This window comes from Cibotium barometz, chromosome 57 (genome assembly GCF_041138505.1).
Source record: "Cibotium barometz isolate CiBa-2024 chromosome 57, ASM4113850v1, whole genome shotgun sequence".
Taxonomy (NCBI): domain Eukaryota; kingdom Viridiplantae; phylum Streptophyta; class Polypodiopsida; order Cyatheales; family Cibotiaceae; genus Cibotium; species Cibotium barometz.
Genome location: NC_141102.1, coordinates 1687239 through 1700875, shown reverse-complemented (window position 1 = coordinate 1700875; position 13637 = coordinate 1687239). Strand labels below are relative to the sequence as shown.

Here is a 13637-nt window from a genome sequence, read left to right as displayed (position 1 = left end):
TGATTCCAGAGGGTAGTACATCTGAAGAAGAAGAGGAGAAAACCAGCTCTACAGAGGATTTAGAAACAGAGGTCAGTTCAAATGATGATAGGAGGAGGTCCAATTGTTGGAGCTTGATTCTGATCTTATGTGTATGTATGTACAACTGTGTAGTGAGGAAGGCAAAGAGCTGAAATCTGAAGTTGAAGTCCAGCCAGGTGGAGGAGTGTTACAAAAGATGTTGGCTAAGGATCTAACTAAGGCTGAGGGGAAGGAGTATATAAGAATGTTGCAGCAATTTCCAGACCTGTTCATTTCTTCTTATACACAGGTCAGGGGAGTGACTACAGTGCAGCATGAGATTTTGCTGAAGCCAGAGGCTAAGCCAGTTGTACAAAGGTTGAGAAGATTGGGAGTTGTACAACAGCAAGTATTGAGAGAGAAAGTGGATAAACTATTGAAGGCAAGATTTATATATCCAGTTGATAATTCAGAATGGGCTTCTCCAATAGTAATTACTCCAAAGAAGAATGGTAAATGGAACGTCTCTGTTGATTTTAAACCTCTCATTACAGTAACCAAAACAGATCATTACCCACTGCCTTTCCAAGATAAGATTCTCGATAGTGTGGTGGGCATGAAACATATAGTGTATGTGATGGATATTCAGGTTACTTTCACATCTCAATTGCTCAAGAGGATCAGAGAGGAAGACCACCTTTATTACCCCATGGGAGTGTTTTGCTTACAGGGTTACAGCTTCTGGGTTAACAAATGCCCCTGCAACCTTTCAAAGGTTTATGAATTTTGTATTTGAGCCTTGTTTAGGTTCTTTTATCAGAGTGTTTATTGATGACTTTTGTATATACAGTGGCAGATGGATTCATTGTGAGAAGTTGAGGTTGGCTTTGAAGAGAGTGGATGATTTGGGTGGACAGCTTAATCTTGACAAATGTCATTTGGCTCACGCCAAAGTAACTCTGCTTGGTCATGTGGTTTCAGAGAATGGAATTGAAGCTGATCCTGAAAGGTGAAGGCTTTGCTTTTATTGGAAGCTCCTCAAAATGTGAAGCAGCTGCTAACTTTTACCCACAAGGTAAGATATCTTGCCAAGTTCATCTTTCTTTTGTCTCAGGCTTTATATCCATTACAGCACGCATCCCAAAGGGATCCTTTCAGTTGGTAAGACAAGGAGGAAGAGGCCTTTATGCAGGTGAAGGAGATTCTGAGCACTTTGCCAGTAGTCATGCCTCCTAATTGGACCAAAGAATTTTTTTTGAACCCTAGTGTGGGTGAGGATGCTGTTGGAGCAATGTTATTGTAGCAAGGTAAGGAACACTCTTATATGAGGCCTGTATATTTTGTCAGTAGGACAAAGACACAATCGGTGAATTCTCTCTTCCTTCCATTGTGTCCTGCGGTGGACATCTCTCTAAATCCTGTGGTGGATTTCTTCTTCTTTCTTTCTCTCTCTCTTCCTCCCTTTCTTTATATCTTGTGGTGGATACTCTTTTCTTTCTCTCTGAGTCTGATTTGGCAGTATGGTTTATCTTCTATCCTCTGCCTCATAAGTGATCCTACAAATTTGATGGCACAAGAACACCCTCATAAACATCAATATCAAATATGTACCTTTTTTCTAATAATTGTTCACTGGGACGGTGAACTCTTATGACGAGCGTATCTGTAGCAGGGTCAAGTGCCCGCTTTTATGAGCTGTAACCGTGGTTGTAATTGAGAGGAGAGAGGAAATGTGTGAGAGAGAGTTATCCCATATGCAAATGGGTGTGAAAGAGCCTTAAAGTTGTATAAACATCCTTTTTTTGCAATGGAAAAGAAATCGATTGTTTGTGGTGCAAAGATGCTCATGTTCGTGAAGTTCTTTCAGTTTTCTAGTTCATTCCGTTCATATCCCAATTCTTTGTTAGGCATTAAAGACGGCGACAACGGGAGTCGGGACAAATACTGGATTCACAAGAATGACCAAGAACATGGTTTCTCATGATGATATGAGCAATACCTGTAGTTGTTTGAGAAGAGTCTTCAATTCTGTGCATTTTGCAACAAGATTACATTCCTAAAATAAACACAAACCACTGTTAGGTTCGAGCTTTTCTCTAAATTATTGAATAACATCTACACAAGCATAGTCTTAATCACATAGAATGGACTTTGAGGAGAAAACATCCCTAACAAAGAACTCATATGGCTTTTCTAAACATTCAGTGCAATGCAATGTTTACAACAGTGGAATCTGCAGTCCTAATTTCAAGAGTCAATAGGGTAAAGATTTACAGGAACACTCGAATCTGCAGTCCTGATTTCAAGAGATAGAATAAAGATTCCAAAACAAGATTAGGATTGTTATGGAATCTTTACCCTATCAACTCTTGAAATCAAGGCGGTAGCCTAGTGGATAAGACTTTGGACTTTCTGCGGGACGTCTTGGGTTCAAATCCTCTTGGGGACATCTTATACTAAGGGTGTGTTCGCGTGTAGGTGGGCACATAGACAGCCATTTGCACTCCTTAGGCCGTGATTATTCGATCATCATGGCGCTTGCTTCCACCTTCCTCTTAGGCGATCCTGCGGTGACAACAGTCTACAATGCTTGCCCTTCAAGCTCACGCTCTACATCAGGGACGATGGTTGCCATGGACATCAAAGATCGTGACTCAACTTGCAACGCCCAGTTCTACCAAAGCTGTGCAAGGTGTTCACTCCAATCAGCTGAGGGACTAACTTGTGGGGTTCATCCCGCGGCTTGTCCACTGCCTATAAAGTGGCCAATATTTGGAAGTGTGGTACCCCCTTGTGGTACTCGGGTGTGTGTGGGGTTAGTATGGTGTGTGTGTGTGTGTGTGGGGTTAGTATGGTGTGTGTGTGTGTGTGTGTGTGTGTGTGTGTGTAACCGGGTGAAATTCCCATGTGTGACTAGGAATGGAATAAGACCTCATGGAAAAAAAAAAGATTCCAGAACAAGATTAGGATTGTTTTTGGCCACTCAAAACCCTTCACATGATTTCAGCAATCATTAATAATCCGTTTTCTTCATTTGATTCTATGCAAGAGGGCCCGATTAACACTACATTAATGCAAGACCATGCAAGAGGAGAGGAAAAAACTGGTCATCAAAGGCAATTAAAAAAGCTGGTAAGCTATCTTGAGTACCTCCTCATTAAAAGATTTAGATTCGTGCTCTTCCAAGATATTGAATTCAGTTTCAAGTTGTTGCTCTGCCTCGAGTGTTTCCTCGTTTACTAGCTCCTCTTCCTCTACACCAAACTGATTGGGATCAATAAACTGTTTATTGATTCCAAACTGATTGGGATCAATAAACAAGACTAAAAAGCAATAATTCAATAACCTGTTTTGTTAAATTTAAATGGTGAATTTAACAGAAGTTTGTTGCTAATACAAAAGAAGAGGGTAACATCTAGAAGGTTATTTCTTGTACTAATCCATTTAATCAAGAAGTGTATCCCAAAGATGACTCGCGGCTTGTAATGCAACACTTACAAACAGAACATCTGAATACCCAATCAAATTATTGATCGTACTCCTCAACCAAGAGAGAGAAATTTGAAAAGGGGACTAATCTGAGCTCAACTTCATGTTTAAGAGCAAAAGGCCATGCATTAACGTGTGAGACAGTCTATTCAGTGCCCATACCATGAACTAATCACGGTGTCAGGTCAAGATGCACCCTACTTCATAATTGTGGTTGCTTTCAATATTAACCATCTGTACATTTAGTACTGTCATGCTATCTTTGGCTGAACACACTAGCATACATTGATCCTTCTTTAGCATCTATGTTGTTAGACTAGATCAACTACGACCAGCTTCAACTAGCATGAATCTGAAGAAATGATTGATCGATCCAGAGTGACCCAGCTTCCAAGTTTTTATCATCCAGTCCCAGTTTGAGATGTTTGAGACAGTACTCGCCCCTTCCATCATTTACATCCTTGTAAATTGCCTTGGCTCACCATATAAAAATAAACTCAGGCATTGTTTGGAATCTGAATAAATTGAAATTAAAAAAAACAAACTAGGCAACTCTTAGTTAGTTGTCACTAAATAAAAGAGTGGTATTTCCCTTCTCAAGTAGATAAGTAGATATTAGTGCTTATTTCAAGAGGTTCTAATTTCATAAGCCTTAGACATATCGAAGATGCATGGGCTTTTTTCTCCTCAAGGTGCGGCAAATTGTTGGCTTATACTCATCACTCAAAACACTAATCACCTCTTTCTTCCAAAATATAGAGGGTAACAACAAGCAAGGTATGTTAAGGAGCCCTGTGAAACATAACAAATTTAGGGTCACTCAACATACCTTTCATGCACGCTGGTCAAAAACTTTTGTCACAACAAATGTGAGGCTTCCATTTGGAGTAAGGATACATGATACCACTCAAGTTCTAGTCACCACACATCCCAATCATGCAACCCTAATCCAGAGTCAACATGTGTTTCACATGCTATCCTTCATCCAGTGGAACTCTTTTCTTTCATCCCTCTCGACCTAACAATACAAATTAGCTTTTAATCATCCTTTTCCCTTCTTAAAAAAATGAATAATCATCATGCACCATACCTTGTAACTTCATCTCGCTTACAAAAGGAAGACATGGATGTCCTTCTCTTGATCCAAGATGTGAGGGAAGCATGCGCAGATGGAATCAAAGGCAGGGCACTCCAACAAGGTGGCTCTCTCACCCTAAGCGGGCACACCTAGCAAGTCCTTGATCCTCCATGCCAACGTTTAATCTCCATCTGATCTATGGGGGTGCACTCATGGCATACTCTGAGTTACTGCCAGGTAGTTAGGCATTGTTTGTCCTCCCTGAGCAGCACAAAATTGAAGCTTGGCATACTGTGGGGTGCTGCCAAGTAGTTGGGCATTGTCTGTCCTCTCTCAGCACAAAATTAAAGCTTGTTAGGTGTTATGGACACCTTTGGATCAATTCTGCCTTTCCCATTTGATTACGCATTGCTTTGAAGAAAAGCTTTGTGTACTTGCTGGGTGAGTGAGGAGACATAGGGCTCTCCATCAACCAAACCAACCTTTTTATCTATCATCCATCCTGAGTTCAATATTTTAATCTTACTGGTCTTTAGAACCTTACAACTCACTTGTTTGACCTTGAAGAAACTTGAAAGGAATTTATCTTTTCAATCTGTTTAATATCCATCCACGTGGAAAATGGAGGCTACTTCGTGCGACCAAACGTGTCGAACAAATAGTTCTTGATAGCTGATTAGCTGCAAGTCTTTTCAAGTGCATAAATATGCCCTCTTCCTGTTGGTCAATCTAGATATAGCACTCTACTGCCATTTATGATTGAATTTTGTACTTCTAATCCCAGATACTTGAAAATGTTTACCAAAAGGGTTTGAAAAATTTTGGATTTTAGAAAAGACTTTAACTTGAAACCATGCATGGTTTTAGTTTGTGTTATGTGTGTATTAAGGTCTGCAATTCACATGCATTGCATTCAGGTCACATGTTTTTAGATAGTTTTGGTTTGTTTTCTTCACTAGTTTACTTGTTCTGTTGTTCTAATATAGTAAGGCAACCAATAAGAGTAAAGACTCTTTTGAAACTGAGTGAGCAACCTATGCTTTGGTGCTTATGCAAACATAAATATTGCGTTAATTACTATGACATAGTATTTTCTTTATTCATTTTCCTCACTTGAAGCCATGACTGCCACCACTAGATTACACAAAAAATTCACTTATCAAATGCAAATGGGTTTTGGAATCTCAGAGATGCTTAGCAATGACACTAAAGATAAAACAAGGGCTCTCTCCATCTTCCATTCTATTTGGGCTTTGTGTTGACGGGCTCGAGGCTATGGTGCTTGTATATGCATGCCAAGAGGGTATACAAGGACCTTATGTCAAAATAGCAGTCATCCTCCTCCTGTATGCAGATGATGTGATTTTTTCAAAAAAGGACGCTCAAAAGCTTACAGCTGCTTTGGAGCCCTTCTATGCACATAGTGGCCACAAAAGACTAAAGTCATGCCAATCAACGCCACAAAGAGCCCTATTCCCACAATATTTTGCCAAGGTCAGCCAATAGAGGTATCTAATCTGCAAGTAAACTAACAAACCCTAGTTCTACTGGGTACCAATCCTCTTGTCATTAAAACGACTTGGCTGATATGCTGGACATTGTACCTCCTTAAAAAATGTTAATATAAATGGGGTGGCTCTGTAGGACTGTGAACTCCAACAATAGCTGATTCAATGTAATCAATGTTAATGTTAAGGACAACCAATCCTATAAGGCACAACTCTATTCATTGTCTCTTGTGATTGCTCACCAATTGGCTAAAAATAAGATGTACTTCAAAGAGAGATAGATACCTGTCTCTCTTAGAAGTGGTGCTGGAGCTGTGAGTGCCCCCCCCCCTTGAACCTGCGCCAATGCACCCCCCCCCCCCCCAAACTCACTGCCCCTTCCCCTGCTCTGCCCTCGCTACCCCCTCCCCTGATCGCTACGGCCTCAGCCCCCCATCCCCCCTGCTCGCCCTCTTTCCCTCCCCCTTCCCTTTTCCCTCTCTCTAGATACATGGAGGGCTTTTTACCACATGGCTCCCAAGTGGCTATTGGTCAGCTTAGAGTTTCATCACATCGATTGGAGATCAAGACTGGCAGAGCGGCACGGATCCCCCGAGAGGAGAGGGTATGCAGATTGTGCAGAGAGGAGGTGGAGAGTGAGGAGCATTATGTATGCAGATGCAGAGCATATACAACCATCAGAGAGAGATATCCCATTTTATTCAGAGAGCCACATTCCCTACGCCAAATCTTTGAGGCAACAGACCAGCGCATACTGGGGAGATTCATTCTAGACATACAATGTCACAGAGAGACATCATTACAGGCTCAGACAGCTCCAGAGGGGGGACGACAGACACAGATTACTACATTTTTTCAAAGATCCATCCCACTCCCAGCCCCTACAGAACAGGGAATTACTCTCCACAGAGCAGAGACACTCAGAGCCCGCAAGAGACAGAGGACACCTGGCTTTCGGACACCACGCCTATACTAGAGAGAGAGATGACAGAGATCAGAGCTCAGTTTCACAGAGAGGGTGCGGAGCGACTGGCTCGCTTCAGAGCAGACCCAGGCATGTTCTTCAGGGAGCTGTGGACACCCCCTTCATTGATGTATACCATTTTATACCCCCAGTATGGTACAAGATGGAGCTAGCTAGGTTGCATATCATGATTGTATACTCCATGCATATAGCTTTGCATTCTTCTAGTAGTAGAGCTCCATCCCCTGCCCCACTCATTGTACTTATTGCACAACCAGATTCAGCTTTTTTTTGTTCAGTACTTTTTCATTTTGTTGGGATGACAGAGGATACCCCACACACGTACGCTGATTTGTCTCATAGGCCGAGTTCGGTCTTTTGGAAGACGTTAATAAAATCTCTCTCTCTCTCTTTCTCTCTCTCTCTCTCTCTCTCTCTCTCTCTCTCTCTCCTGGCTGGCCACCGCCCCCCCCCCTCTTCCATTTTTCTTCCCGCTGGTGGCAGCCCCTCTCCTGTGCGCTATTTCTCCTCCCCCTCCCTCACCTCCCTCCTCCTCTCCCCCGTGGCCTCTCCCATCCCTCTCCCCCGTCTCCCTTTTGACTTTGCCTCTCCTTTTTTTCATAGTAGCCGGGAGTTTCATAAAAAAGGTTTTTGAAACGCGTTTCAAAACGTTTCATTGCCAGTCCCAATAGTATAAATAAGGTTTCATAGCAAGGGGGGTATAGTACCCAAAAACAGGGGACCTTCAACAAGTTTTACACAACTTTATAAGACTTTCAACAAACAACATGTCAACTTGAACTTAGAGACTTACAAAATTGTAAATAAAAGCAAGGCATTGCAATTTGCATATGTCAAACTGAAGTCTAAGACATGTTAAAACTTAACACTCAAGTTTCACCAGCCCACATAGCACAACTTACAAGTAACCAAAAAGATTGTCTAAAGATTCAAGAGTAGCAATCCATAAAATAGAAATGTGACATGGGCCATGGCCATTGGCCAAGGCAGCTGACAGTCTGGCACATGTGACATAATACATTTTTAAAAAAAACTGACAGCTATGGGCTAATAGCTACAACAATGTCCAATGTCAACATGTGACATGCCCATAAATGAACCTGTAAAAGAACTGAGAATGACTAAGTACTAAGTAGATATTAGAGTCTAGACTGTAGAAGCCTAGTCATCCTCCTCTGCATCATCCAACTCCATAGCCTCATCCTCATCCTCAACATCGGATGCCTCAGAAGCTGCTGTAACCCAGTCAAACAAGTCATCCACATCCTCTACCCCACTGCCTCAACTGCAACACTCGTGCTAGCACCATCTCTGCCAAGTGCAACACTTGTACTAGCACCATGTGTACCCACTCGAACTCCGACCATGGCTTGAGAGCGGCTACGGGTTTGCCTGGTTCCTGCATCGCCTCCTCATTTAACATGGTGTAAATGTCATGCTCATCAAGTGGGATCTCCGGGATGTCTTTCACTTTCTCAGTGTCAATTTTGTCGACATTCACCTGTATGGGCTCTATGGAATTGCCTTTCTGCTCAAGTAGACAGAGGTTGCAATGACCGTAAACCAAACACTCTAATTGTGCACTGGTAAATTTGTTCCTTTTCTTTGTGTGGAAAAGGACCCATGTACTCCAATTTCTCTCACAAGGACCCAAGCTACAGTCCTGTGAGAGCACTCCCATCGCAAGCCTCCTCTGCCAAAATTCAAATACCAAAATTCATGGGTGAGTCATGAATCGTGATTCATCATTCATGACACAAGTGACAGCACATCTGACATGAGCACAAAACTTTAATGAATACTCACCAGCTACGGGGCGCTTATACCATATTTTTCCCACCAAGATACAGGCTGCAACATCCCTGAATGCAATTCCGCAATAGGTGACCCAAAATGTTTTCCTGTCTTGTTGCGGAAGGCAAGCCGCTGCTGCTCCAAGATAGCCAGCTCAGCCACATCTTCACCCACCCATGCTGTCACATACTCGGTCCAACCATCCTCCAACTCCTTGCAGATTGCCTAGTCTTCGTGTCTCCACAAAGGATGGAGAATGTGGGCCACCGCATGGATTGGTCCATGAAACCAATCCCAACGTTCGTTCCAAATAGCACGAAGGCTGGCCTTCCTAGTTTGTTAAACATTCAAATATGGATTCCAGATGCTGGAAGTTTAGAGCTGAAATTTAAGAGTTAAGAGTGAAGACAATACTTAATCAATGTCAGAAATACGAGTTGCCTTATTCAAGGCCTCCCCGAGTTTGTCCATGTACTCGTACAAGAGTCCCATGGTGCTACCCTCCATGTCGGTGATACGCAATACACTGAAGAAAGGTTGCAAAACTCTCACCAACTCCTCTGTTGTTGCCCACCACTCACCACCCATGATAGTGCTGGCAAACTTATCTGACTTTGAACACTTATTGTCAGCCTCCCAATCATACCACTCCTTGGCCACCACTAACCGTAAGGGTCCCTTCCGGACTCTTGCTACTCTATCAAGCACTATGAACATGTATGCAAACCTAGTGGTCGAGGGTTTACACAACTCCAACTCACCCTGTGCCCTGTAAATAGAAAGTATCTTGGGCCTCTTTGTGACAAATTTGACAATGAAGCGACCAAGCTTGCCATATCCTCCATCATAAGATGCAGACTATGACAGGCACATGGTGTCCAAACAATGCGTGGGAACTCGTCCTCAAGCATGCAGCCCATACTAACACAGTTTGAACCATTGTCAGTCACCACCTGCACAAGGCATTCTATCCTTCGGCAAGCTTTGGCATCTTCTGATCTTCACCCCTCATCCTCTCCACGGCAACCACTCCGTCATCCCCAACCGAGGCCGCCATCCCTTGCCTATCCTTCTTCACAGAAGCGCCTAAAGCTCCCCGCTTCAACAGTTGCATCCCTAGAGGCCTCCACTCTGGTGTGCAAGATTGTTGGTAGCCGCCCGACGCAGACAGCTCAGGGATCTTTTACAAGCTAGCCTCCTTGGAGCACCTGTCAAGATTAACAATATTCATCCTTTGAGGCGCGGCTACTACCAAGTTGAGTTTGACTCGCCTGTGGCGTCAGATAGAGTCATGCAGCTCGTCACATTGCGTATGTCACCATTTGGTCCATCTCCGTTTCTGGAGCCAAAAACAAGCAAGTATGCAAATACATTTTCTTACAATACATAGATAGCGAGAAGTCCGAATGGAAGAGAGAATAATCAGCCTTCTTGTTGATGTAGAGCTATACAATGGCTGCAACTTTGTACTTATCCAAAGATGAAGGGAAAAGAGACTTTATAAAGCTGAAATTGGAGTAATAAGAAGAGCGGAAACCAAATTTACAGACTTGCTGCAATAATGGACAGCATGGGAAAAGGTGGAAGATGGAGTAGTTACATCATGTGGAAGCGTTGATGGAGCGGTAGGGGTTGTACCCAAGTGGTGTGGGCTGTTTTAGGGTGAGTAGGGACTGATTTACAGCAAGGGGGTTGTGTGTAGAATGAGAGGAAAAGGGTTGTATTTATAGGAAAAGAGAGCTTCAAGGCTTAAGAAGGAAAGTAAGGCTGAAAAAGACAAGTGTCCAGCCACATGTTAGAAGGTGGGACAAGTGGAGGGACACTTGGAAACTCAAGTGACAAGTGTTGGGACACTTGTCCATTCTTCTAGAACTTTCTGTGGTGAGGTGTCAACTGCCAAAAAATAGAAACCTCTAAATTTAGCAAGCACGGTTAGGATGTAAAAATTACTAAATATAGTAAGTGATTCCTAAATTTTAAGAAATCTCTATTTTTTAGGGTTAGCCTTCTTACGGAAAACTAAGGTCCCTATTTTTTAGGACCCGGTCCTAGATTTTAGGGACCTCCCAATATGAGAGTCAAATGAAAGATCTTTTCGTCCACATTCATGAAACAATAATGGTTTTTCAAATGCAGCTAACTCATGTCAAATGAAAATCAAGCAATCACTCTAACATAGACTTTAATTCGTTTGTAACTGTCTGTTCTAGCGGATCTAACCCACACTCCCAGGCATCAATCCTTTCTGTGTGCGAGCTTGACCCTGGTATGCTTGAGTTCCGACCATAGGCGCCCAATCAAGTCATATATATAGGTGGAAGTGTGCACTATGCATGTTCTAGTCCACTGCGTGGACCCACCATGACCTATGGCCACTCACCAGTAGCAAGCTCCTATGCACGAATCCATCCAAATGAATGGATTTTCTTGCTTATCTAAATTCAAAGGAAAACATGAAAAACATAGAAGAAAGTATAATTATTACAAAGGATACAAAGAATTCTTTCTTTCATTTTGCGTTGAGTCATGACAGCCCTCTGGCTTTCATTCAACTGTCCTTTGCCCATCGAATGTGCCACTAAATGTGTTTCACTTCTGAGCAGTAGTGTGACTGTGAGTGGCATGCCATTGGCCAGCTAGCTATTTTCAAAAAATTTCATGTGTGTATCTAGATCCTCCTTCTTCTTACCATGGAGCTTTGGATACTTAAGATACATGTGTTGAGCCATGACGAGAAGAAGTGGCAGAGGTAAAGTTGCACCGGCAAGACCAAATGGACGTGAAAAGACCCTCGGACCTGCTAGACCTAGAGCCACAAGAGGATGTGTCACTCGAGGGCGATTTCACACCTAATCTAGCAAGTAACAATCTGAAAATTAGTGAAGAATCCTTGGATAAGATTGCATGAACTTTTCATCTACCCATTTTGCATCTGCTGAGGGTAGATCTTTGAATTTCAACAAAAACTACAGAGTCACAAGGCCACTTCTGGTAGTCTGGTCCTTGTGAAACAATATCTATTCTGGTTCTAGCACTTGTTCAGTTTCTTCCACCAAAGGTGGATCTTCAATGATGGGTTCTTTTGGTTCTGGTCCAACATAAGGCTTTAGCGAACTTACATGAAAAGCATTATGTATCTTCCAATGAGGTGGAAGATCAAGCCTGTAAGATACTTCATTGATCTTATCAATAACTTTGAATGGCCCATAATATCTATTGACAACTTTGGAAAAGATGAAGTTTGGCCGGTTTCCTGCTTCAGATGGCTTTTATCAAATTTCAGCAAAATATAGTTGCCCTTCTCGAAGACCAAATGCCTTCGATGCTTGTCAGCTTGCTTCTTTTGTTGCTCCTGAGCCAACTTGATTGTGGAGCGGACTTGATTCATTGTTGTTTTCAAATCTAAAGCAAACTCATCAACAACAAAAATCTTATCTTTGGTGCGAACAATTGGTGGTGGAATCACTTTACCCTCTATAACCTCATTTGGAGCTTTTCCTGTAGATGAATGCATTGTATTGTTGTAGGCAAACTCCAGCAAAGGAAGGTATTTCTCCCACTAGGTCTTATGTTCACTAACAAAAGCTTTGAGCATATCAAGGAGTGTGAGATTCATGACCTCTGTTTGCCCATCAGGTTGAGGATGAAAAGAAGAAGAAAACTTCAAGGTAGTCCCCAAGTTTTCAAATAAAGCCTGCCAAAAATTGCTTGTGAACTTAGAATCTCTATCAGATATTACTTCAGAAGGCATCCCATGTAATCTAAAAATGTATTGGATAAAGAGCCGTGCAGCTTGTGCAGACTTCAATGTTTTATGACAAGGAATAAAATGTGATTGCTCGCTGAATCTATCAATAATAACCCAAATCATGTCATGACCTTGTGGAGTTCTTGGAATACTTGAGATGAAATTCCCAAGGAGCATCTGGAACTAGTAAGGATTGCAGCAAACCAGGAGTCTTTTGACTGTCATACTTGGATTTTTGACAAACCAAGCATGACCCTATGAAGTCATGGGTGTCTCTTCGTAAGTGTGGGCCAGTAGAAGAAACGCTCTAGTGCATTCAAAGTGGCTGCCCTTCCTCGATGACCTGCATAGGAAGGTTGATGGCCTTCTCTCAACACTTTTTCTCGAAGAGCAAGAGTGATACCGAGGCGATTATTCATCAAGAGATAACCGTCTCTGATAAAGTAATTTGTATGAGACCCTCCTTGCTGTAAATTTTCCCAAGCAGCTGCGAAATCAGCATCTTTCTCATATGTGTTCTGCATCTCCTGAAACTCTTCTTCATGGGCCACTGTCATAGTTGAAATTTGAGGGACTCTAGAAAGTGCATCTGCCACTACATTATGCTTTCCAGGAGTATATATAATCTGAAAATGAAACATGGATAGGAAGTTTTCCCATTTCGCATGTTTTTCTTGTAGATGCCTTTGAGTTTTGAAATACTTCAAGCTTTGATGATCAATTCTAACCAGAAACTCGTTGCCTAACAAATAATGCTTCCAAATCTTTAAGGCATGTACCACAGCTAATAATTCCTTTTCATAATTGTCATACCTTTTCTCTACATCATTTAGCCAACGACTTTCAAAAGCCACAGCATGGCCTTCTTGATTGAGAACTGCTCCAATGCAATCTCCGCAAGCATCTGCCTCCACCACAAATGGTTTTAGCAAATCAGGAATGATGAGTACAGGTCCTGAAGTAAGGGTTGTTTTCAGCTTTGTGAAGGCTGCCTTCTCAGCTTCCATCCACCGAAAAGAGCTTTTCTTCTTTGTC

General features: G+C 42.3%; 1 protein-coding gene across 14 annotated transcripts in view; it reads right to left on the bottom strand.

The window, feature by feature from the left end:
* The window catches only part of LOC147606314 (dynein regulatory complex protein 10-like), a 135266-nt gene that overhangs the window by 77075 nt on the left and 44554 nt on the right, over positions 1-13637 (bottom strand). For 11 of the 14 annotated variants that reach the window (XM_086791966.1, XM_086791977.1, XM_086791973.1 and 8 more), the window contains 2 exons: positions 3151-3254; positions 2000-2056 (listed from right to left, as the gene is read on the bottom strand). In XM_086791966.1, coding sequence (XP_086648092.1) covers positions 2000-2056; positions 3151-3254 — 161 coding nt within the window. Of the gene's footprint in view, positions 1-1999; positions 2057-3150; positions 3265-13637 lie in introns of all 14 variants that reach the window. The other 3 variants (XM_086791972.1, XM_086791970.1, XM_086791978.1) reach the window with 3 other exon arrangements.